General features: G+C 36.5%; 1 protein-coding gene across 2 annotated transcripts; it reads right to left on the bottom strand.

Moving 5' to 3' along the window:
- Positions 1-1,371: 1,371 nt before the first annotated feature.
- Positions 1,372-22,837, bottom strand: LOC121803616 (callose synthase 9-like). Of its 2 annotated transcripts, XM_042203247.1 has the most exons (53): positions 22,682-22,828; positions 22,497-22,580; positions 21,984-22,185; positions 21,748-21,845; positions 21,323-21,486; positions 21,042-21,165; positions 20,392-20,502; positions 20,186-20,311; positions 19,911-20,000; positions 18,531-18,628; positions 18,266-18,383; positions 17,193-17,318; positions 16,974-17,050; positions 16,810-16,888; positions 16,191-16,313; positions 15,512-15,614; positions 15,274-15,397; positions 14,976-15,165; positions 14,825-14,877; positions 13,682-13,742; positions 13,509-13,590; positions 12,928-12,977; positions 12,611-12,697; positions 12,319-12,404; positions 12,157-12,187; positions 11,230-11,324; positions 11,056-11,137; positions 10,758-10,942; positions 10,545-10,665; positions 10,140-10,237; positions 9,955-10,045; positions 9,699-9,859; positions 9,509-9,618; positions 8,992-9,126; positions 8,425-8,493; positions 8,147-8,324; positions 7,711-7,825; positions 6,415-6,534; positions 5,882-5,997; positions 5,719-5,802; positions 5,527-5,639; positions 5,219-5,271; positions 4,936-5,112; positions 4,700-4,747; positions 4,044-4,202; positions 3,499-3,612; positions 3,332-3,420; positions 3,100-3,258; positions 2,917-3,019; positions 2,557-2,676; positions 2,165-2,215; positions 1,899-2,081; positions 1,372-1,806 (listed from the first exon to the last, which is right to left on the bottom strand). In XM_042203247.1, exons 3-53 carry the CDS (start codon positions 22,180-22,182, stop codon positions 1,570-1,572), a joined length of 5,766 nt encoding a protein of 1,921 aa, XP_042059181.1. In that variant the 5' UTR covers positions 22,183-22,185; positions 22,497-22,580; positions 22,682-22,828; the 3' UTR covers positions 1,372-1,569. The 2 variants fall into 2 exon arrangements, with proteins under 2 accessions (XP_042059181.1, XP_042059180.1); XM_042203246.1 differs by having other exon boundaries at positions 22,497-22,837.
- Between the last annotated feature and the right edge of the window lie 4,518 nt (positions 22,838-27,355).

Below are 27,355 nucleotides of genomic sequence, written 5' to 3'. Positions count from 1 at the left end.
CATTTACTACATTTTCCTTGCATGAAGATCTTACGTGCAAGAAGAAGATCTTACCAAGATGATTGATACACCCAATCTACTAGTAATTATTTTTGTCACATATTCCAAACAAAACGAAACGAATATGGTTAGGCAATATGAGAATTCTGTGATGGGGAATGTGTATTCTCTTTGTTTGATTTATTTTTTTCTGATTAAATTAACTAAGTGGTAGTTCAAAAGGTACAGTATGATTAGGTAAACTAAGAAATTTAATCATGTAATGTATGCATATATAGTACTATAACTTCTGGCAATTAAAATTTACACATTAATTCAAATTAAATAGAATTAATTAGCTACCAACCTTATGCCTGTGGTTTCTATTTATATGTTTTTTTTAACATTTTCCGTAAGCTTGTATCTTACAATTAGTTTAAAAATTGCAATATTTTAAAATTAATTTTGAAAATTCAAACAAGAAAAAAAAAGCTTAGCTACCAAAATTATTGGACTTTCAATTTAGTTATCAGAACACAATTTTTGAGCTAGCAAAAAAAAATACTCTTTAGCAAAAAAAATACTCTTAAAAACTTAAATATCCCTTTAATTTTTGGCACGTTTATAACATGTTACTATGAATTTATGGATAGATCCTTTGAAAACATTCTTATTGTGTTATATAAGTGATTAGATACTTCTAATTTCAAAACTACAAAAATTTTTACTCTCATTAGCATGAGTATATTTCTAATGAATCACTATATTATATCCTTTAGAATTGATTTATTAAATAAAATACTCAAAATTTGGGTTTATAACTAATTTTCACTCACACAGTCACACTAATGTTAAATTCGAAACCATAAATCACAATCAATATAACTTTGCATATTCGGCTAACACGTAGTACTATATTAAAATTCAATCTAGTATATCATACTATGTAACTAACATTTGCTTTTGGATTAAACCCATTCTAACTATGCTTTTTCGGCAAAATATTAATTCGTTTTTCTTAATTAAAGTGACATAAACAATTTGTAATTATAATCCAAACTACGTAACGTACTTTGAGTGGGAAGAATTGCGGGGCACGAAATGTCATCCCTATAGTCGTTAGGGACCGCTTCTAAGTTTGGGTAAACGGCACTCAATACATATATGGTCCGTTTTTTATGTTTGGATATGCAGAACTTAATAAAGCAGTTTAAGTGGGAATAATTTTCATCAAAAAATAAAAATGACTGACCTACGTGGAGACACCCTGGGAAAAAAAATGACGCAATTAACATGAGACAGAGCGAGTCTAAATGTCGAATTAAACACATCTTATGATGGGATGTATTTACAGAAAATGCATTTCTTTGTTAGATGAATACAACACCAGAATGCGAAAAATTCATTCCCAGACCACTCAATCAAGTCTGAGATAAATTTTAATGTATAATAATTGTTTCATGTAGCAAAGACCACCAACTACACAACATAAATCAAGTTTCAAATAACAGATAAATATATCAGAAAACTAATTGAAAATTGGGGGACCAAAAAGGGCATTGTGCTACATTACATACAAAACTTGCGTAACTAAATGCCGGTATTCGGGTTGTTCCCAGCAAGGATAAGCGAGATCTCTAGACCGCGACTGAATGCTTGGTTGAACATAAGCCTGGTTTGGAATGTTGATGCGAATGGGAACCATGAAGATAGCGCAATAGGGATGAAGATCAGGATCCCCATTGTAGCATCATATAAACGAGCAATTGATCGTGTCGACTTCCATAGTCCCATTTTCTTCACCACAGGCTTCCAAGCGCAAGCAATCTGCATGTTATTGTTCGAAAAGAAGTGTTATCACACCAAGATTATCAACAAGCAAGTAGCTCGATTCACACATAAGCAAAGAGAAAACTTACAGAAAGAATTCCCCATCCAGTGGGCAGAAAAGCCAAGATACAGGCAAATATATCGCTGATGGAAAGAGAAGTCATTGCAACGGCAACAGATACTCCAGCCACGGCCAGTAAAAATGCAAGTCCTTGGACAAAACGCAGTACCAACTGAAAATTGACTGATATCTTCTGACTGAAGGTGAATACCTGTGGAGTCGATAAAGATAGAGAGTTGGTTGACCATATGTAAGAAAAAAGGTTGCTCAAAATCATAGTATTCGAAACCTAACCTTGAACAGAACTATAAGCACTGCAAACACTATCCATGAAAATCCATATACCTGAAGAAAAACACAATATCACAGCAAATACTATTCAGATTCATACAGTAAAAGAGAGATAGCTTTAGATAGTAGCCTAAATATTTTAGGCATTGCTATATAAGTAAGGATGCTCATAAATGACTTATTCTGATTATTGTTAACCAGTGTTTAGTCTGAAGTAGAAAGGAGAAATAGATCACTTAATTAGTAAACCACATGTTGATCATGTGATGCATTCCCAAAGGCAGCAATTATGTTTCCTAGAATTATGCATCAGTCAAAACATCGAGGTTCCCGACCACAATCCACAAAACCATGACAAAGAGCAGATTTCTTTCATTCACAAACAAGAAATTTACCGTTAATGATCTGTCATCTCCCTGGACATTCAACTTGTAAACAATACCATACTGGAAGATGAAAAATCGTAGGCTCAGGATCGTTTCCATGACTCGGCCACTGAAGTTTCGCATATGAGACTGTACCAATTGTAAAATGTCAATACACTAATATGGGAGCTCAAACAAATCTATCCAAAACCCAAACAAAGCTATAAAATAGAGGAACAGGAAACTTAAAGAGTACTTCTTTATGTTCTTTTTGAATCATTGTCAGTCACATATTAGCAATCACTAAACTATCACTCCCAATTAACGTTTGAAGAGCGATCATTATCAAGTCAAGACGGAATAAACAGTCATGAACAATTACAATCATACCAGTTCTTCATCCCACCAAGCCTCCCAGCTTTCTTGTCCTTTTACTCCAATTCCACCTCTGTACAGAAGCCAGTTTGTCCAATCTCGAAAATCTTCAACAGTCCTATTGATTGCAAGTGGGTTATACTTGAACCAGGTAGACTAAGAGGCAGCGGATAGAAAACATAAGGAAAAGAAACTTACTTCTGCCACTCGAATCCAGATGGATTGAACAAATATGGAGCAAACAGCCACGAAATAGCCAGAAACCAACTGCTAACGGTGAGAAGAATATATGACAGAGCACCACCCTCATTGTACCCATATGAAAGGTATACCACCAACAGGAGCACAATTTCCAGTCTGAAAAAATGATGAAGTTAAAAGTTATACATACACATGTACAATATTAGGGGTGGTGAGGAGAGAGAGATACCCTTTGACAAAATGACTTCGTGAGTATAGCCTGTAATTTTCACTAAACTTTATGTGGCGAACAACAAATCCTCTACCAGTGGCTTGATACTGCAAAAAAGGTTATTACTTTCTTAGCAATTTCAAACATATGATTCACCATTGGCAGGAAAAGAAGGATTAGCATACCCTTGCACCACCATGAAGAATAGTACGGCCGAAGTAATGCGTCCTAGTGCCCAGTGAGAATGTAAAGTAGACAGTCGATAGCTGAAACTGCATGGTGACGAAACTAACCATGGCCTGTACGACAAAGGTGGGAAACAATGCAAAAAACAAATTAAACATCGGAAGTAAACAACTTCCACATCACCTAGAAATAGTAAAAGAATACATGACACAATTTTAGTGTAACTCCGCATACCCATCTTAGTAACTCAACAATGCAACAATGGTTATATTACTAATTGACCACAAGAGGATTTCAATTAACTGAAATCTCTTCTAATCAAATTTGTAAGCAGAAGAAGTTTGGCTCGACTAAAGGATCTTTAGAACTAAATTATTGGTCAATCACATTTTAGATAATACTTGAAGCTGAAGAATATACTAAATTGAGTATTATGAGACAAAATTTCTTCAGATATCAATGGGTAGTCGATTGGGAATGCCGTAAAAGATATATATAAAGAATTTCAGGAATAACCATATGGGAAGAGTGAGAACAGACTTACCCTTAGAAAACCCTGTTCCAATATGAAGCATAAAATCATTGGCAATGCCGTAAAGATACCAATCTGGAAAAGAAACTGTGCATTCAGAGCTGCTGTGAGAGCTTTATTCCCCAATATATCAGCTCTGGTTTGTACAGCTTCTCCAACCCCAGATAATGCCTTGAAAGGTTACAACAAATATTAGGTAAAACTGGCAAACTCAGTGAATATTAATGCATGATAAATATGGTATCTAAGCTAATTCAGTGACATCTTAAACTATCAAAAAGTAGTTCCCAAACCTAAACCTCGCAGGAGGATATGACGAAATCAAAATGAGGGAAGGTTTGGAGGACCGGTTAAAACCACTCGGTTTTCTTTTGGTGGTGGTAGGAGTACCTACGTGGGACATGGATGGCGGTTTTCCATCAAGCTACCAGGACTCCTAATACAAGATATGGAAGGATATAAAAATGTATGATAACAGTGCTCTCCTGTCCCTTTCCCTTAAGGTAAATGGGGAAAGGACAACATCCATATTTGTTCATGTCCCTCACCATTACAGGCATTTGGAACTTGAAAACCTAGTGGACTTTAGCACAATGCTTATAAGAATCAAAAACAGAAGAATTCAATGAACTCCAAATTATTGTGAAGTATTAAGAGCATAAGCTTACCAAATATACCCTCCCATAGAGAAAAGCATACACAGTAAGCACTGTCAACTGCATGTAGAATTAAATGAATAATGTTAAGTATCATAGAGACGCAATAAAGGTATAGTAACAGAAAATACACAAAAAGAAAGACAAGGAGTGGGAAAAACAGAAGCACCCAAAGTAATTAGACACAGAAAGAAAGACATAAACAAAAAAATTCAGGAAAACCATTTGCTGCTATATGGAAAGCTAACCATGGTACATAAGTAGTATCCAACAGTCGTGAAGTAGAAGGAGAGCATCCTAAAAAAATCAAAAAGCTGCCCAAGCCTGTAAACATCCCTGCTAAGAACTTGTTCACCATTGCCTCCAGCAACCTTGCCCTCAAAAACAGCAATCTGATTGAGCCCAACATCCCGCCCCTTGCCAACCTGTAGAAAACTCATTTAGCCCATTTTAAGCCCTCAAACTTATCTATTTACCCTCCGTCACCCCACCACTCTCTCCAGCATGATTTTGAGCATTGCAAGAGTATACCTGTATGTATTCATGGTGAGTAACATTTCCTTGGCGTAAAGTTGTGTTGAAACCTACATTTTATCAACTTCAGCTTCAGAAAAGATAAACAGGAAAATCATGACAAACTCCATCATATGCTCCATTTGTTACGAACTTCTTAGATCGGTTGATATGTAGAAAGTTATAATGAGACATGTCATTAAATCAGTACTATAATGAGACATGCCATTAAATCAGTACTCAGTAATTCTATTTTAATGAGATTTTTTTATAATCAATTAAGGAACATGGCTATGCATGCAACAGATCTGTTTAAACAGCAATACCTGAAAAAATATCTTCACTTATATTAATTACACGAGATGCCTTGCTGATCCCACCCCTTGTGATATGAAAAACTCTATCAAATACATCTGGATGACCATAATGCATGCGGACCCTAACAATTGCCCAAATATCAGTATTAACTATATCTTGTAAAAGTAACAACATTGGCATTTCATATCAGGTATACTCACTTCAATGGATTTGCCAGAACACGCTGACCAAGCGTGACAAAGCTAGATTCTTGATTGGACATGAATGATGCCAATGAAGACACACTGCATGAGTAAGCTAAGAAGTTATGCACATCTGAAACATACATAGAACAAAAATTGTGTATACGTAACATCTAAATACCTTCCAGTAAATACATGCTCCCTCACACCTAGAATAGTAGGGGAACGTAATCCATGATCACAGTTTAACTCTTCGAGAAGATTTCTCATCTTTAAAGCTTCCTCGAAATAGTTGTCCTGAGAGAAGTGACATACATGAAAGTGGTGAAAATATTTACTCGTCACAAGTTCAAGGAATGCACCAGAGCAAACATAGTGGAAATAACAAAAGGGAATAATGATGCAAAGCCAAAGTCACGGGAAAAATATTTACTTATCACAAGTTCAGAAACATATCCAATATACTCTTGGAGGTCTAATTATTTTAATATATATAACCAGGATTTAGTGCATTGAACTATCAAAATCTGTAAAACTGGGATACGTATCCACTTTGATTGAAGAGATGCAAGGAAGTAATGTACAGAGTGATATCTTTGCCAACATTACAATATTCTTAAACTCAAGATCAAAAGTTATGATGGTCAATGGAAGAATGCATTGGCAGAGAATTTTAATTTCAGATCATGTAGCACAGTAATATATAATTCAAACCTGATTCATGTCAATTGTCTGAACAGCATTCCCACGAGTAAACACCACTGCATGATTCTGATTTTCAGGCTTCCCTTCACCGATTTTGGGATTCCCTGGTAGCTTTATTGAATAAATTTCCTGCAAGGATTGTGAGTTAATTTTTATAGCTCAATATAAAAAGACTCAAAATGACAACTGAGCAAGGGTATTCGACAAAGTATTAAAACAGAGAGCTTTGAGGTCCTACTACAGAATATGAGGACAGTACACTTTATTTAAGAACAAAAGAGCACTGTATGAAGCAAGTGGGGAAAGCAGGGCCTGATCAGAAGCAAATATGATTGGTTGTGTGAATGGCCGATAAAATACTCTCTCCATCCCATTTTAAGTGTCTTGTTACTTTTGTGCACGTAGATTAAGTTGTGTTTTGTGTTAAAAGTGGTATGGCTCCACTAGCCTTGATCATTTTTTGTGCTTAAAAAGGTTCACTTTTTGGAAAGAGCCACTAAAGTGGGCAGTCTAAAAAGGACTACGAGCCACTTAAAATGAGACGGAGGGAGTAATAGAGTTCCAGTGGGGCGTAACCAGTTATAGGTTTCATCCTGGGATTCAGTTCTTACTGAAACTGCAAAGAAGCTAGCATATTTTCCGCTTATGACATGATACAAAACAATGTCCAAGTGTCTCAGTCTCTAAGTTGGAGTGTTTTGTGTAGGTGTGATTCTGAAGACCCACATCACATTTTAATTTTCTTGCATTATTCCGACAAAAGTTCTGGTATAGGGTATTAATGGAGATGGGGTTGTTCTCGCCGTTTTGAATACTCTATTTGGTTAGAAAGAAATAGGAGGGTATTCAAAATCTAGATGTATCCACTAATTATGTTTGGGAATCAGTGTTTTTTTATATGGTATCCTCGTTCCCTTTGTGATCATATTTTCTTAATTATTTGTTCCTATCCAAAGAACCAACAAGTCAACAAGTAGAAGTCAATTTTTTGTATGCATAGCAAAAGTGGGAGTGATCAAATCCACATAACATCAATGAACACAATGGTTCAAAAACAAGCATCATTTCAATGATCAGCGCATAGCAAAAGAATGGATGTAGATAACATCCACCCAAGTGATGAGTGACGTGACACAAGCAACTCCAAAATAAGAACCAATAAAAGCTGAAACCAACAATTGTCACACTTCAGCTCTTCTTATAAATACACTAGTTTAATTCAGTATCAGAACCAATCATAAGAAACATCACTTTAAAAATTTACCACGGGAATTGTAAAAAAATAAAAGAGATAATCATACAAACCTTGTCTTTTCCATTGATATCTCCCTTCACAAGTTTTGAGAAATATTCTGTGTGCACTCTCCCCTCCTTCAGAGATTCAACCTCATCTATGAAAGCAACTCGAAGAGCTTCATTTCTGTTTTCAGAATGTAGACAATGAGAAAGAAAATTGCAAGGTAGAGAGAGCTATCAGCTGAAGCAATCCGTACATCTAATTCAATTGCCCAAAATAAATTCTAATTCGAACTGGAGTCTTGGTGCGGTTTTAATCTAGAAGAGTGTACATCAATGCTTTTATCTATTCAATCACCCCAAATATCAACTGTTTAATTTCCATAAGGTAAACATCAACTCTAACAGTAGCTATCCCTAATTAATTAGACTCTTAATAGGAACTCAGCAGTCTGTAATTTAAAGCACAACACCTTAGCTAAAATATTTAACATAATAACAGAACCTTTGCATTAACATAGCAATATCTGCAGCTTCCGGCTTCTGGTCTTCCTTTTGCTTTCCATATATTTGACATGTAACAACATATGTGAACTTGAGATCAGCTTGAGCTCTGGCCTCTGGAGACAACTCAAAACCTTGAACATCAGCTGTTTCATTTCCAACAATGCCAGCTTCGACATCTGAGATTCAATGACTTATAAGACATAGGCATGGGAAGACAGGGAAAAATGTAACTAAGAAACAAAAAGGAGTTACTAATTAATTATTAACAATGCAAACCTCCAGCTGACATGCGTTCTAGATAAGCCTGGAGCATCAAAGCTTTCCTGTAGTACATCATGCCCCGAACTGTTGATCAATGAGTAAGCGAGTGAGAAAGGATATGTGGAAGATAGAGTCATAGACATTAGCAATGCTTCAACATATAATAATTAGGAATCATCAGCAGGCCGGTTGGAGGGAAAATTTACATGCATCCAATGGAGCAAACTCGCATGTACAAGGAAGTATATTTCCTCAAGCTAGAAAATAACCATGTATGATCAGGTATAGATGTTTGACTGGTACAGGCAAGGAAAGGTAGCTATCTGAAACTTAAGGGACCTAAAATCTTGTCCTTTGGCTTTACTCTCAATTTCTATATATGTCCAAGTCTTCAAAGTTAAGAAACAGAAACAAATGACCTAAAATTACAAGACAAACTGAACCTCAACTCAACACATGCACTATTCCTTTCAAAGCAACGTTTCAGACGTGCACTACAAAATATATCAAATGACACAAGCCAGTTTTAACATTAAGCTGAAACATCAAACACTGTCCAATAAGGAACTGCAGAAGACTCACCTGTTCTAGCCAGAGTTTGACCTCGATAAGAAGCCCAAAACCGGAGTTCTAAGATATGATTAGGATTATCACCGAGTTCCAACTCTGATGTAGTTTCATCACGTCCAATCCGAGCAAGGAAATTTTTCCATTCATCTGTATATGAAGATATGAATACTCCAGCAAATGAAAAATTAAATTCTGTTTTTTTATTTAAGTTTATTTAACCTTTTTGTATGGGCAAAAGCAATTCCAATAGTTGTTAGCCTAAAGCACATACATACACACACAGAGTGAACATATTAGACTTGGCATATACCCAAGAGGAACATAACCGGACTGTGAGTTTAAACACAGGGGCACAAACCAATAAGAGCAAGATACAGAGAAATAAACTTGCAAAAGGACTGCAGATAACTGTCCCCAGGAGCATCATCAACAAAATTGCCCCGTAACTCAAACACAAAGTCCAAGGGTCACAATAAAAGAACACACATTTGAAATGCCCAATATGGTAAACAAGAGAACCTGAACATACCTGGATATATCTTTTGGAGGTAAAACAAGGTTGTGATGCCATCTTCATTTTTCTTTAGGAGCTCTTGCATGCTGTACAGCACGATCTCTGAGTAATATGGAGTGAACACACTGCAACAACACAGGGAGAATCACATACATACTCATATGAAGCAACTGAGCCAAATAATTGAAGTTGCAAGAAGAAATACCTAAAAGATAGCATCTCTCGAACAGGCTTAGCTACAGGCATCTCCATAAATAGAGAATTAGTGAAAAACTGTAGCCGCCTTCTAGCCTCAAGATTTTTAGGAATATTTGCGGCAGAGTCTTTGATGGTAAGCAGAGAATACAATCTACTCACTTGTGCTTTCTACAGATGTATTGAGTAGAAAAACTCATAATATCACATATAATTTGACTGAGAACACAGAGGGAGAGGAGGTATAGGTGCCAAAGAAAGCATACCAACTCAGCTTCTTTAGGCCACTTCAGTTTTTGAAACAGACGCCCTTCAGTCCGGGCTTTTGCCAGCATGTTCCATGTATCATAATTATCTCTACAGTTACAATAAGATTTATAATTTGGAGGGAAACACTCACACCACGGAAAGTGAAAAATAATGAAGAGAAGAATGCACCACTCATACAGACCTCATGTTGAAGGACAGGACATCCATTCGCATAACATCATATAGATCTAAAATAGCTTTAACAGCGCCTGCTTCAAGGTCAGGAGTTTGATCCTTTTTCTGCAAATAGATTTTAACCCTTAAAATAAGTTCAGGATGGAAAATCCAAGATAGTCCTTGCAAGTCACCATAAACAAGGAATACTCGCTATTCAACATTTAAAAGTTAATGTTTCCTGGTTAAGTTTGGAGTTGGTTGGCAGGTCTCAAATCATAACATATTTAAGGTTTTTGCTTTTTCAGATTTTTCTAAAAAACTGGGCTTACATGCTAGGAATAGGATGGGTCATGATATTTCAGGGATGATTAGTTCCTTTAACTGTTTTATTTTTCTGCTTATGAAAAAATAAAAGGAAACTCCTAAATACCAATATTCCTAGCAGTGCAGTGACTTTCTGTATAACTAGCGGCAGTTTGTCCAGCTGAAGATCAACCAGGATATTCCTTTTCGCTATGCTCTCTTGGATGTCTTCATAAATTCTTGCAACCCTGCCATGTTTGCATGGGAGGCATTATATGCCTTCATGAGAAATCTTGGAGCTCAGCCATAGAGGAAAACTTTAATATCAAAATAAACTTACCACTTCTTTCCTTCATTATTTCCTTCATCATCCAATATTTCTGTAAGGATAAATTTGATACTATAAAAGCACTCCTCAACAGCATATTTCATGTAATCATCATCCCTTGAGATTCTTTCCCAAAGCTCTTCTTGAGAATCTTTGGTTTCTTTACTCTCTACAGCAATATCTTTTGCAAGGAATATCTACAATTATTTGCACAAAGAAGATAGCAGCAGATATTATAATTATAAAATCAAATAAATGCCAAATGCATACCAATCAAAAAAAGTAAGAAAGACTAAGGACATCAGCAGACCTTGCTAGCTAGAAGAAAAAGAGGCCATTGGACAAGTGCGAGACTCCTTGAATTTTTGGGCATTTGAAGCAACTCCAATTCCCTATACAACATATAATAAGAGCAACATGTAGAATGTGTCAAGCAATGTAAAACAATTGTAGATGGTACAATAACTAGAACAGTAAAGCTCACAAATCGTCAATATAATCTTCCTCCCTCAGATTCCTTATAATTTCATTCCAAAATGGAGCAAATTGAGCAGCATCAGTTTTCTTCTTTTCCACAACCTTCAGTGAGACAAATAAAATAATTTCACAAGACAAATATAATAAGACCCAAATTTGAAGAATTTACAATACACATTCAACACTAACAGATGTTCAAAAAATCAACAGGTTCAGTTGAAATGTACAACTCAATTCTGTAACTTCGTCAGTATTTCAATTTCACAGCATCATATTGAAGAAACATGATTTTAATGGATCATATATCTGTAATATTATCTCAGAAGATTTTTAGCATACTCTAATTTCAATCTTGGATGACATTAAGGATACATAATGATAGGATTCCCAGCCTAACAGGATAAATTCAAGTATCATGAAAGAAGCATGGACGTAAAATTGTCAGAACTTATTCTAGATGAGAATAAAGAAGGAAACAATATCATATACGTTCACAGGTATAGCAAGCACTGATCAGCAACTAATGCAAGCCAATGCTAGTAACCCATAGCTCCATCTCTGCCTCTCTTGATTCTCACAGCACAACCAAAATCCAGACATAATTATTTCTTTAGATTGTCATCCTCTACGGATATTTTTGACATCCAGGGTAGTTTTTTTGGTTTACTATTGATGGCAACAAGCAATAAAGGCTGCTAGCAACCAAAATATATGGGATACATCCATGTGAGACAAAAGATAACTTTTTATTTAGAAAAGGCCCAGCTTCAATGACCTATACCACAATCCCAGAGTTAGTACTATTTTATGCTGTGGGAAAAAGATGTTCAGTTTCGTTACATCTCTCAAAAGATTAATTGTGCAATCACTACTACAGATATGGTCATACAAATACAAGAGGCACTTTTTCTTCAATGTAGTGAGTTGAACTAACCTGACCAGATCCAGATGATTGCACAGATTCCCTGCAAAAGAAAGGTACGGTTTAATTCCATTAAAAATACACCTTGCAAGTAGTAGAGGGTTCTGGCATAGTATTCAGTATTCTTTCTGCTGTTCTTCCAGAAGTAAAGGTTCAAGATGAAGGAGAAAGAACCTTTGTGGGGGAGGTATATGTAGAGTATTCATAAAAGCTGCAGGAAACTTTTCAAAAAGTTGCTGAACAGCATCCAGAGATCTAATCTGAAGTAAACAGGAAAAAGATAAACAAAGAGATAAAAGTGAATCGTGTATTGGACCCATCCAATAAGGAAAACGTATAATATAATAAATACATAGATTAAATATTCACAGCAAAAATATACACAAATATTTGATTATTAGAGAAGGATTCCTCCAGAATACTCAGAAATAGTGAAATATTTCTAAGCGCACAATAAACATCTTACCTCTCCAAGGCGATCTCTAGCACCCATCAGGAAACCCAATATAGCAGATACAATAGTGTAGAAAACTTGGAGATCCATTAGATAAATCTGCAACAGAAAGCAAAGGACAACATAGTCAAAAGTTTTGAATAGAATTAATAATTGAGAAGGAAGATAACTACCGAAGCCATCATTGAAATGCAATATAAATACTACAGAAATGAAATGTACAATCAAAAACTAAATCTTGAGACTAGATTCCATAAAGAACAGGAAAAATGTAGAAGAGCCTCATATTCAAGATCAGAAAAGACTATAAATAAATAATGCATACTTACGGCAACTACGGGGGCCCATAAGCTGAGTACCGTAAACGCGTTATGGTTATCTACAAGTAGAGAGACATTAGCAATTTATTTGTAGAAAAAATGAACTATGAAAAAACAGTGTCAAATATTGGTGGATGTAATCACACATGAATCTCTGTTCATACAAAAGTAACCAAGCACATCAAAACAGTTAAAAATAACACATGCATCCTGAAGAACTAAAACCTATATTCCACAACAAATAACACAAGAAAAAGGATCCAGGCCCAAAAAACATTACCATCAAAATAACTAGTAAAGGTGCAGCATCATTTCTATATTATTCAACAGTGTAAGATAAGTTTAGGACCACCACAGCCTTTCTCAGTCCCAAGAGTAAGGGGGCACAAGGGCAAATGGTAAAAGAGAGAAAATAGTAGTAGTTTAATTCATCCAACTTTCAGATTTAAGGCCCAAAATGAGGAAGCCTCCAACAGTGCTCATGCAATCATCAAGTTTTGACTGCACTCCAATTCCCTCCAAGCAAACCAATTCCACATCAAAACAAACAGGAAATTTCGATGTGCATCAGCAATAAATTTGTGGCTTACTTTTTGACACGATATCATGCCAAGAGTATTGGTCAATGCGCAAGTTTACTAAGAACCTTGTTGGTTCTGCCAATGGATTAATCTGCAACGAGAAGCGAAAGTCAATGTTAATATAGATATAGAAATACAATCAATTTTATGTAAATTTGCTTGAAATAAAATTTAACACTTGCCAGTAGGAAATAAGCAAAAGAGAATTTGCATCCCAGCACAACCAACCAAAAGATCATGTATCTGAAATAAATACAAGAGTTAATACAAAATGCTATCAGTACTAGACATGAAACTAATCAACAACGCAGTAACGCAAAGAGTTCTGTAAAAAACAACCAGTGTCATCAATGTGCAATACATTGTCTCTAAGAAATGACTACTATATTTGAATGTAATTTCATAGCAGTAAAAATTCACACATTCAGGGAAGAAATTGTATCATAGTGATTTATATGATCAATTTAAGTAATTTTTTCATAAGCATTAAATAAGAGAAATAGCATGCTAAAATAAGACAGGGACATATTTTGGTAATAGATGGGTTGAGATAACTGAGCCTACAATAATCATGTACTCCACAAGATATTGGGAGTCAACAGAAAAAGAATAAGCTGATTTCCAGGAGAACAAGTTTTCTTTGATAAATGAACTTTTATTATGAGAAGGTTTTCATTTCGAACAAGGAAAAACTCAGACCTACATCCTAATAGTTCGGTCATTCTAAAGGAAACAAAGACCACTGTAACCAACTTTTCAGGTAGACAAGCTAGGACAGAAGTTAATAACATTACGGCATACTATTGTTTACTGTCCAACTCAAAAATTACCCACGTGATTAAAAAGCTACAAATTGTATCAACTTTTAGGATGAAGAGAAGCTTAAAACCCTAACAGCCCGTAGCCAACCCTCCATCAAATAAGCTCATTACTACACGCTTAATAACCTCGCCTCACCGCGCTGCCGTCATCTGTCACCTTTCTCAGCTTTTACTGCCCCAGGGGCAGACTCCGTCACGTAGTGCGATAAATTTATATCATCATACCATTGTCCCTCTACTGATTGCACAACGGACGCCGTCCCGTCCCCACCATGTGGACTTTCGTTGAGAAGGGGTTGGGAAGAAGATATTAACAAGAGTATTTTGGTCAAAATGGGTAGAATTTATATATTGTTAAATTATTGGAGATATTGTTTGCTTTTGTTATAGTGCTTCAAAGAAGAGGCGTAACAGAAGTACCACAAATACGCAACACATATAAAACATGCACAGAGGAAAGAGAAGAAGAAAGTTCCAAACAGACAAAAAAGGTAAGTGTAATACTTCAAGAAATCTGAAGCTCTTTCATACATGCCCCGGCCAACATAGTAATGTTCCTACACCACAACAACAGAAAGATAATTCAGAAATACAGCTTCAATACTATAACTAAGATTTCTTTATTTCGTGCAAATACGCAATATGATATGTAAACCTGGTGCATCCACTTCATCCAACCAACCAGGGGCCAACTATTGCACCGATCTGACACACGGTGACATGCTGGGATGTGCAGCAAGACACTCAAGAAGAACTTTGCACCAGCAAAAATTAGAAGAACAATTACATAAAGTTTATAAACAACAGAAGTGTTATTGTTATTACTCTTGTCTTCAAGCGCTTTCCTGAAATTATCGAAAAGAAAACAAAACTAAGGAATTCAATTTACAGAACAGAAAAGAGAAAGATGTACAGAAAAGGGAAAAGTAATAAGAAGTCTAGGATTTACATACACATAAAGGAAACATATGAAAACTGATAACAAGGCATAGCTAAGAAAACGGAGGAAAATTCGGGTGACAGCAAGATGCCTTGATGTGGCGTACGCTCCATACATCATTACAATATCCAGAATACCTAAAGGACCAGAAAGCAAGAAAACAAATTAGGGGAAAAGTTTAGAATGAAACAACTCTAATGTAAGAAAACAGTAATTAAATAAAAACAAATCAATCCCGGTTATTTATTTACTCTCAAAGAATTTCATCACAAAATATGTGGGGCCAACACTAAGAACTTCTCGGATGGTCTTGGAGTTGATATTTCCACGATTGAAGGCAATTATGGTAAGCCCCTGGGACAAAATAACAGTGTAAAAGTTATTAAATTGATCATGCAGTGAAGAGCAATTTTGTCCCTTTAGACTGAAAAATGACCAAAATATGGAGAGAGAATTCTTCAAGCAAAAAAGTGTATTAAATAAATGTAAATATAATAACTGGTTCACAGTAGATTCTGAGACAAGTGAAAAACACGATGAGCTGCCAATGAAGCAATCCTAGAAAATAAAAAAAATTTAAAAAAACAATAATCGAGGATATACTATAAAGAATACTTGTTAGTCCACAAAGAAAGAATATCTTTTCCCTATTCTTTCAAACAAACCCTCTTAGTTATTCTATTTTTCATGCTTGGTAGAGGGAACAAAGTTCCTATTAACACAGGCACTAGTTTATATAAATCGAATTTATATCAATCTTCACTACTTAAACCACTGACTGGGCAACAATTCCATCTTCTCACTAAAACTGGATATCGCCATCAATTTGCATCTTAAAATATTTTAGTTTCAGATAAGATGCATAATTAAGCATTTACCAAAAATCTGGAGCATGTCCAGTAGATTAAAGCTAAGGTTTAAGTTGCAAACCTGAAACATCACAAAGAGGAATATCCATAGACGGTGAAAGCTGTGATAGAGATGAAGAAATGTCCTATGTTCAACAAAAGATGTTTTCCCACAGCGTTTGCCTCCCCCAGATTTCAGAACATTCTGCAAACAAAGAACAGAACATTAATTAGACAGTCACCCCTATACAACTTCAATAGGCGATATGATATGCAACCCTTGAGTCAGAGGGGTAAAAAATAAGTTACTAATTAATCTATGAAATGAAACATAAATTAATAGAAAACAATAATTCATTGACAAAGATATATCAAAACAAATTTCTCAGTTCAAACTTGTTTTATACCAACATATACAAAGTACGAGTTGAGTGTGAAAGAGCTAGCAGTTGTAGAATAGGTGTCCTGATGTTAAGTGAACTATTTAACGGATTTTTATTAACACAATCATTATAAAGGGTAACTAGTTAATGAAAAACTCATTACTAGTGGTTAGCAAATTATGACATGAATGCTAAGCCAACACTATCACAGAAGAGTTCAGTTGATGATAGAAGCAACCATAACCATTTACTGCAGCATGTTTGAAATAAATCCCATGTCCTAAACCAATCCTGTAAGAATTGGCATACTTATTGTACCTTGGACCTCCGTGCTGGCTTCAGGAAAAACTTTGACGTCAGGTTCCAGGGCCAACGAAGATCAAAGCAGCTCAGTGACCTAGTGAACATGAATAATTTAACCAACAGATGTGTCCTACACTAAATGATAGAATAATAGCATATATTTCCAAAAGAAAACTTACCAGAAAAATTCATTAAAATCATCATAATTTCTCCAGGCTGAATGAGGCGCTCGCCCATTATCATTGTTCACGGCTTCCTAAGGATCAGAATAAAGATCGACTCAACAGCATCATACTCAAACATAACTATCCACAACAGAGTTCTAGCACCCAAGTTTAAATGACATCATATTTCTAACTGTTAACATGGAAAACATAACTCAAATAACTTGTACATACCGCACTTATGACCTCATAAAGAGGCTGTATGACTTGGTCAAGAAACGATACATCAGAACCAGAAATACAACTTTTAGCTGGCTGGACAACCTGCTGTCGTAATACCTCTTCCAGCTCCTTACCCATCTGTTCAATAGATCCATTCATTCAGAGCAGGAAATTCAGGCCTGGAAGCTTTAGCTAGAACAGGTTTAAAGGGGATAGCACTAGTGATCGCATACAAAAATTTAGGCATTGTTTTATCAACTCAGAAAAAGATGGCACCACAGACAGAACATGAAACTTGTGCCACTACGAAAGTTCAAAAAACTGAAGCAACACAAACAGGTCTAGCCTTCAAACAAGCTATACCCCACGGAAAACAACCTTTCATAACATTGTTAAACCTGCACCTCCATCACAGTCATATACACACTATGTGAAGTCCAGGTTAAATTTGTACAATAAAAGGTCAATTGCCTGTCAATACACAAACCGTACCTAAATTTTGATTTTTCAAAAATTCTATCTTCAAATTTTTTTGAGCCACAATCTTGTTGGCCAGTAGCCTGAAAGTTCCCCATCATGAAACTCTATTGCTTTTTTACTTTTTTTGTCAAAATCTAGATTCCTACACCACGTACAATTAAAAAGCTATAGTTAGGACTCATGCCAAATTCCCAAAAACTAGTTCATGTATTTTTGACAAAGAAAATAAAGTGGTTTAAAAACAATTAAATTGGGTGTAGTTAGTTATTTTCAGACAATTAACCCAAAAAATTGAAATTGCAATTATAAAACATTAGAAGTCCCTCAGATCTGGGTTACGAGTGGCATAAAATGGGTCTGCATTAAGGGCAAGATCTCAACACAGAAACCAATTAATTGGAAGGATCATATGAACAATAACCTAGAGGGTGAGTATATAGGTTGCCTGTGTAAACAAGACTCCACATAAAAAGAAGCCTATAACTTTTACTGTGTAGACTACGTAAATTATCAATAAACAAGTGAGAGGCAAAGCAAACATAGTCAGAATAAACTCTTTAGCAAGAAAACCATAAGTATCAACAACAGTTAGCCAATATACTTACATTATGAAAAATGTAGCACAAGCATTCTGGCAGAAATCGAACATTTGCTGCTTCACCCCATATTAAGAAGTATAATGAAACGAAGAGCAACATCTTCTCTTTGCTAACAGCCTCCAAACTGCCCAAAAAGGAAAAAAAAAAGTTATTAAACCCAAAGACCAATTTCATGAGAACTCCACACCAATAAGAGGCTTTGCTTGAGTTATTCAAATTTCATTTCATTTACTAAGGGGCCATTTTTGTGATTTTCATAATACAAACATACTTGCTCCATACGGGTAATATTCCCAAGTAGTTGCACCATTTGATGTAGTTGTCAAGGGATTTCAAAAATACCCTCTGGGCAGCAGCCTCATCCAATATCTGTATCAAATTTATAAGCAACTCATAAATGAAATTCCAAAATATAAAGACCTCTTGATGTCATGTACTACTACAAACCAGAAGTGCATAAATGATGCAGTAAATTAGTAATGCCTGAAAATAAGAGCCACTGAAACTAAAATGCTGTAGTAAAACAGACAGGCCGAGAGTTTAAACTCTTGATGACAGAAGTCACAGAACAATATAAATTTATCAGGATAGATGAACCATTACAAAGGGAAGAGTCGATTCTTAAAACTAGAGAAATATTAATTGAGGATTAAACCCCAATCCCTAACTAAGTCTGATTCGAACACGGTTGTAGAACATTTGAAAGTCACCATACCGCCCTAAACATAATCCGACCCTAATTTCTTCTATGCATCCCTCCAGATCTACGATGATATATCAACATAAAGCTTGGGCAATAACCCCCATAGTAGCTCGCCCATTTTCTAACAAAGCCTCCCAGGTTTAACAGAAACAAATCAGTGAGTGTACACAGCAAAAGCCTTGTATATCATAAAATTGAGAAAGGAGGGGCATCATATCTTCTGCTGGTTGAAACACATTAATTTGTGGAAAAGAAGTATATGAATGGCTTCTTTTAAGCTATCATAAGTATGGAGCTTTTCCAACATAAAAAAAATCATGAAAATCCCATACACTGACACAAAAAACATCTGGAGCAAGTATAGAAGCCCTAGCAATAATATAAATGAGGCGTAAATTAACAGAAAAGGCGAAAATCCTAAGAAATGGAAGGGAAGAACCAATATCCCTTTTCAGTTTGAAAATATATTTTTAATAAACAAAGCTTAAAAAGGAAACCAAAGATGCACTGCATTACCAGAACTCCTAGTAGAAATAGTACAACATAGGGAAGCACGAGTCACATATGATTCTATGGTGGTAGGGAGTTCTTATTGCATCCGCATTTCACAATCCAGAGACATGTAACATCTCCCATCAAACCACTGAGCCCATCACCTAAACACTAAAGAAAAGAAAAGCTAAACTAAAAGAAAACCCAGAATCTAGTCTACACCTTTGATATTCCAAAGCATTAACTAAACAAGCTAACCTAAGACGGAAAAACAGCGCAGAGCAGAATGAAACTCAAATTGTTGCAGTAAATTTTACATCCCACACTAAAAATCTTGAATACCTATTCACATATGATATTTTCTGTAATCCAAGAGAAGCCATGAACTTAAACATCACAGATAAGCTTGTAATTCTTATCTATATTTCTTGATTAAAAGAAAATCAAGAGACCTACAGGCTCTGGGTCTTCAGGAATTCGTAGCCGACTTTGCTCATTTGCAAGGAGATGAACAACTTGTTCTCGCTGATTTGAGACATTATCTTTCTGTAAAACAAAAACATAGCACGTAAATAAGGACCGCATAGTATCTCAATACAGATGTAACAAGCACAAAGCTAGGCTATTATTTAATTCTGTTATAATTAATATACATTAAATGGGGATGAATGCAGACCAAAACAACAGCAAGGACAATCATCCTCCAAAACTAAAATTAATAGCCGACTAACCTGAAAACCAAAAGTATACTGCAAAAAATCAAAAATATCTAGGCTTCTTGAAGGAGGAGGAGCAAATGTTCCAGGTAATTTTGGGAGGCCCCTGAAATACTTCAAAGATGAAACAGCTGCTTGTACCTGATGTTTAATTAAGCATCCAAGCATCATTATTATACATGAAAAATAAAATCAACAAAATAGATACAAAACCAGATTACCTCTGGAAAAGAAGCAATGCGATTGGTTAGACTTGGAGCATCCAAAGGAATAATATTGTAAGGAAGCGTATCTTCTGCCATCGCTGCATCTGACTCTATAACACGTTTCAGCTGAAAGAAAATAGTCATAGAGTAAACTGATGTCTCACAAATTAGTCAAACAAGACTATAGGAGTAGCAGACTAGCAACTCAAACCCTACGAATACAAAATAGAAATAGATGAATAAAGGGTATATAGAAGGACTCTCCATACTCTTTCATCAGCATAAGCAGTCAGAAAAAAAAATGGTCTTGAAACCCAAAAAAACTGAGGCTTTAAAATCAAATATATTGTGATTTATGAATGCTCCATATCCAGGGCATTGCATGCACAAAAGAAAAGACAAAAATCAGAAGGAACGGGGCTAGCTATATAACCTCCATAATAAACGGGGTAGTCAGAAATACTATAATTCATAAAGATAATCAACACCAGTACCAGTACATGCTTTAGATGTAATATTTACAACATGCAAAGGAGTACTAAACGTGTTTGACAAGTGGTTCAAAATATGACTAATAATTTTCAAAATCAAATGGGTCTAGCACCCAATCCAACAAGAAATCATGCATGAAAAACAGTAAGAATAATTAAAAATATATGTCAAACCTCTTCAGGAATTAAACTTTGAGCTTCTTCAGCAGAAACATCCTTGGTCAGCTGCCCTAAAACATTCCCAATAACCCTTAGAGTTGCCAGGACTCTTTTCCTTTTCACTGTTTTCCTCTCCAATCTAAGAAGAATTACGATGAAAGGAAATCCGAAATTAACTCAAGGAGATATGTAGATGTAATATGACAAAAGGGTGGTATAAAAGACTATTCGATCCTACAGCATCACATCAAAGTCTCTTATGAGGAAGGAAAAATAGATCTAGTTGAAGAACATACTCTCCAAGGTTACCACTAAAGACACCCGACTGCCTCAACTCCATCTCCTCATCTCTTAGCCGGTCCACATTATTCTTCTGTCTGTACAGTTTATAAAATTCTCGTAACCGAGCAATATCCTGGGTTCTATCTATGCCTCCAGCCTCCTTCTTTGCTAGCTTTTGCTGAAAGATAGTCATAAGAGCAGACATAAGCACAAATATACCTTAGGTATCTGATAAAATATGCAGAAGCAGAAGTACAAAATATAACATTGAAAATAGGGGTCACTGCAGTGGGATATGTGCCTGTTATGTACAGAAATAAGTTTCTAACAAGTCACAAAAGATCATCGAACGATGCATATTAAACCGGTGAACCTTTTCACCTTGGAAATAGATTGCATTGATTGCAAAATGATTAGCACCTTTCATTGTAAAAAGTACCTTTATAACAGACATCAAACCCGTCTTGAACTGCAATACACCCCTGCCCTCACTATTTGGATCCAGATTTTGCGCCAAAGAATAAGCATGCTCACACACTGCAAGAAGTGGAAACAAGAGATCGGAGTGAGTATGAGACAAAAGCAAATGGAAAACATCCAGCTTACCAAATATTAGACCATGAAACAAAATAGAAAATATAAAGAAAACAAAGAAAACTATGAGAGAGTACATACAAATTCTGGCTATATTTGGATCGTCGTCTTGAATTTCATCTGCAGCCCTCAAAATGTCATCTATGTCCTTGTTTCCAAGCGAGGAAGGAACATTTGCAGCTAGACCAGTCTCCGGCTGTCGATACAAACCACCACCTGGTGCTCGGCCTCGGAGTGCTGCCCGAACCAACCGCTCCCACAAATCCTCCACTCGAGACATCTCCTGAAAGGCGTTGAAAAGGATACCGAAGCTAGCCAGATCAAGTATGTGCCAAATTCCGTAAACTTTCTCTAATTCTACCAATCTTAACGAGAGCAAAAGCTACAACATATCTGGAAAATCCCTAACTAGCAAGGAGACGATAAATTGGGTATTTGCACTCTACATATTTTGTGACAGTAGTTAGGGATTGCTAATTCCACAGCTGTTTATACAGTAAACCAGTAACCAAATCATACAATCAGCAAAACTGGAATTCGCCACAGAAAGCTGAAATGCTCAAATGCAAGAACATAACAAGTAATCGCGTTCACCTTGGCTGGAGATCTCGCAGGGAGGTGACTGATAAGTATAGCACGCGCTTCGAGGGCAGAAATGCGAGAATTTCGCGATAAATTCTGTAGGGTTTAAGTGGTCGTGATTCAAAAAGCAGCTTGATTCTGATTGGGATATACGATGATTTGAATGAGAGCAGAACAAAATCGGCGCGGTTGCTTACGATTTACGAAATTGATGGGCTTGGATTGGAAGGCTAGCTGATATTTTCAAGTAGAACGCGGACACCAATCTCCCAATTTCTCTACTTTTCTTTTGAACTTCAACAATTTCAAAGACTCAGTCCGCATTTGCGCGATCCTGTGAAATTTACGAAATGGAAACCCCTAATGAATAAGATTCCAGGGAAAATCGGGTTTCTGGGGCAGTTTGCCTTTAACATTACGTAAATGTACCCATTTTGTTATCTATTCCATAAATGATAAAAACGCCTACCGTATTGGCGTTTCTATAAGTAAATATGCCAACAACATTGGCGTCTTATAATCTCGTCGTATTTTAGATGTATTTTCGCCAAATACAGCTACGTAAAAAACGCCAACTTAAATGGCGTGTTACACAAAAAACGCCAATATAGTTGGCGTGTTTAATTATAAACACGCCAATGTAGTTGGCGTGTTAGCATAAAAAATGCCATTTCGGTCGGCGTATTTCTGTTGAACCATATACCAATCACATCTCCCCCAACATCGCAAACCCTAAACACTTTACCTCCCCTAAACGCGAAAACCCTTCCCAAGGCGGAAAAACCTTTCTCTCGGGTCAACCCGGTAGTGGATTTGAGCGTTGAGATTTCGATTTTGGCTTATTCTTCCAAACATTAGTCCTTCTAATCGGTTAGTATATCAAATTTTAGACTCATTCTTCTAAACATTAGTCTTCCAATATTTGATGGATTGTTGTGATAATATATATTGTAGTGTAATTAATATAATAGTTTGACCAATTGTTATGGGCACACTAATATTTTGATGGATTATTATGATAGTATATATTTTAATAGAAATATTTTGACCAATTGTTATGCTATTATATGTTGTAGTATATATAATTTTGTTACCAATATTTAATGGATTGTTATGATATTATATATTGTAGTGTATTTAATATAAATATTTTGTCAATTTTTTGGCTGACTCTACATAATGATGAATGTAAAAATAATACATATTTATTTGTGTTTACATTATTGCAGATAGTATGACGTGGTGTGTCAATTTATATTGGGGTGGAAAGATAATTCCCGGAGCAGTTATTTCGTATGATCCTCCTTTTGCTAAAGGATTCATTATGTTGGATGAAACAATTTCGTAGGATGAGCTTGTGGAAAAAATTTGTGAAAGGATGGGGATAAGCATATATGAAAACAATATTCAAATAATATGGAAACGTACTATATGCTTTAGATCCGGAGTCACGTTTATAGGTGTTCAACTAGACGAAGTATGCATGCAACTAATGTTTAGTGAGAGTATGGTTATTGGAGGTGTAATTGAATTATATGTTGAGTATTCGGCAATTACTCAATATCATAGTCATCATGTCATAAGTTACGATGTTGGTACGTCTACGAGAGCCCAAGAACCATATTTTGCTGCAACACAAGATTTTGATGTTGGTACGTCTACGAGAGCCCAAGAACCATATTTAGCTGCAACACAAGATTTTGAAGCTGGAGGCGTGCATTTAGGGGAACGTGACAATTGTGATGTGGTTGAGGACATAATAGGTCCTGATAAAGCCGACTTTCTTGATCCACAACCACCTTATCATTCTGAAGATTCCGACACGGTTAGTACAGACTCAGATGGTGATCCGTCGGATGATGAACAATTTGTTGCTTCAAGACCATCCATTCCACTTGGAGAAACAGCAGTTGGAGAAACATCAGTTGGTGGAAGGGCAGTTGGAGGAAGAGTAGTTCCACAGTTCCCACAGCGTGGAATCAACTACTTTCGCACCTTACCAGGTCCATATGATAGTTTTGATCCCAAAAACTTTGAGCGTGATGATCCCAGTGTGCATTATTGGAGTGAAAAAGATCCTAGCAATGTCGGTTTGCATACTAAATTTAGAACGAAGTTGGAATTGAAGGCAGTTGTGACTCATTGGCATTTGGAAAAAATCCGACAATATACAATTGTTGAAAGTAAAGGAAAGAGATGGCATGCAGTTTGTAAGTGGCCACAAGGCAATCCGAAAGATACTTCCTTACCGCCATGTTTGTGGGAGTGTCGAGCAACACTGAGGAAGCATGATGAACACTGGCAAATTAAAGTGCTTAGCACTACTCATACTTGCATGGGGGATCGTAACTATAATGGCCACGCTAATCTTTCGTCGGGTATGATAGCGTTGAGTGTTCGTCATCAGATAGAAAACGATCCTTGCTACAAGGTAAAATCAATTGTGGCGGATATTGAAAATAGATTTCATGTCAAAGTTAGTTACAAGAAAGCATGGTATGCTCGGAGGACAGCGATTGAGCTTGTATACGGTGGATGAGAGTGGTCGTTCAAAGTGTTACCAGCTTATTTGAATGAAATGCAAAGACAAAATCCTGGCACAATTGTGGAATGGTTGCACGATGACATATTAAGCAATGGTATGAACAAGGTATTCAAGTACGTATTATGGGCTTTTGGACCAGTTGTGGATGCTTTTCAACTATGCAAACCAGTTTTAACGGTTGATGGAACTCATCTACGTGGACGATGTCGAGGTAAAATTCTTATTGCCGTTGGATTTGATGCTAATAAGAAATGTTTGCCTGTTGCATATGCCATTGTTGATGAAGAAACCAAAGAAAGTTGGAATTGGTTTATGGAACGCATTAGACTTCATGTAGCAAAGCATGAAATATGTGTCATATCTGATAGGCATGTAGGAATCATAGATGCAATGAATTCTCCCATATGGAAAGAAGAACCCAATGTGGGCCATCACAGATTTTGCTTGGTACATGTTAGAAAGAATGTTTTGCAGAATCACAAAGGTATCATGGTCAAAAGACTTGTTTGGAAAATTTGTATTGCTACCAAGAAGCGCAAGTTTAAGATCGGACGTCGTTTACTTCGAAACGTCAACACCGAGGCTTTGCAGTACCTTGATGCCGTGGAGTTAGAAAAATGGAATCTGGCGTATGACAAACACAAAAGATGGGGTGAGGTGACCACTAATATGGTGGAATCTTACAACAATGTGTTGAGAGGTGCAAGACAACTCCCAATTAAAGCTTGCATTGATATGATATTCTGGAGGACAATAGAATGGTTCAATGACCAGTCAATTGCATCACCACAGTGTGCCACACCACTTACCCCGTGGGCGCATGAAAAGGTGTGCAAAAATGATGCAAAAGGTCAATTACATAATGTGAGAGCACCCAACACAATTGCAGGGCATTATGTGGTTCGAACAAAGCGTCGAATTGGTGGAAAGGGCGATAATAAGTGGAAGGTAAAGTACTTGGAGTCGCACTGCAAATGTCAAAAGTGGCAGATGTGGAGACTTCCATGTTCACATGCAGCGGCAGTTGCGCGGTTTAGAAACGACAACATGCTGTCGCTTGTTGATCCCGTATACCGCACAAGTGTTTGGGTAGACCAATATTCTACGGTGTTCAATCCACTCAGACACCAAGATTATTGGCCCGTGCCTGAATGGACTTTGCAATGTTCACGAGCTCAGTTAATGCCTAAAAGTCGCAGTCGATACCGTACTACTAGAATTCATAATCAGATGGATGTCCGTGAAGCTGACCAGCCACGAGCCCGACGCCGATGTAAACATTGTCGTCAACCAGGTCATGACAGGCGCAACTGCCCGAATGCTCTTTCAAGGATGGATACTCAGTTGGTAAATGATGCCGCTGACGATTTTATGCCTCCACCTCCACCAAGATATGCAGTTCGAGGTCGTCATTCCGTCAGTCACACTGATGATGCCGATCACGATTTTATTCCTCCACCTCTACCAAGATCTGCAGTTCGAGGTCGTCATTCTGTCAGCCATACTGGTGGTACAAGCGAAGACATCGGTCTCAGTGATGTCCCACATTCTCTACCTCGGTCTTATGTGCGAGACGATTTTTTCGGGGTTGATTTAGAAAATGTAGTTGTGCAAGATACTCCTCCGTCTACACTCTCAACCGCCAGAATCGGGAAGGGTATCCGTAGCTTTTTTACGCGAAAAAGGCGAGACAATTAAACTTATGCATTGTGTAATATTGGATTTCAGTATTTAGTAATATTTGGACTTATGTATTGGGTAATATTTGTATTTACTTATATATTGAGGAATATTGCGAAATGATCAGCTAAAAACGCTAATTTGGGTAGCGTTTTTTTATTGAAACACGCCTATGTGAGTGGCGTGTTTTAATAGACGCCAACGTGACTAGCGTGATTGTAATAAAACACGCCAACGGGGTTGGCGTGTTTTTAACGAAACACGCCAACGGGACTGGCGTTTTTGTTCAGAATGCGTCGTGAAAAAACTGGACAAAATTTCTTCTAATTTAGACACGCCAACAAATAAGCGTTGTTATCGACATCCATATAGGACGCCCGGCATCACAACTTTCCGGCAACTCTCGGTGGAGATAAGGCATCCAAATAAACTACATGTGATACAAATTTTTCAAAATAATTTCAATAAAAACAAAAAACAAAAAACAAAAAACAATTTATAAGTATATGAAGTACCTGATTAGGATGCATCATGGAGAACTGATCTCGGAAATTTTCAATACAATGTCCGGGTGCTTTTACATATGACGTCGTACCATTCCATCTAAAAAATTTAAATTATGAGCGAAGAACACGAAGATTGATGA

The sequence above is a fragment of the Salvia splendens genome, chromosome 5, assembly GCF_004379255.2.
Source record: "Salvia splendens isolate huo1 chromosome 5, SspV2, whole genome shotgun sequence".
Lineage (NCBI taxonomy): Eukaryota > Viridiplantae > Streptophyta > Magnoliopsida > Lamiales > Lamiaceae > Salvia > Salvia splendens.
The sequence above is the reverse complement of the archived record's forward strand: the minus strand, read 5'-3'. Positions and strand labels throughout refer to the sequence as shown.

Coding starts and splice junctions, on each gene's coding strand:
- LOC121803616 (XM_042203246.1), bottom strand. CDS start 22,182: ATGTCTCGAGTGGAGGATTTGTGGGAGCGGTTGGTTCGGGCAGCACTC. Junction 10,238..10,544: donor CTGCACTGCTAGGAATATTG/GTATTTAGGAGT, acceptor ATCTATTTGCAG/AAAAAGGATCAAACTCCTGA. Junction 3,421..3,498: donor TTCTTCATGGTGGTGCAAGG/GTATGCTAATCC, acceptor CCTTTTTTGCAG/TATCAAGCCACTGGTAGAGG.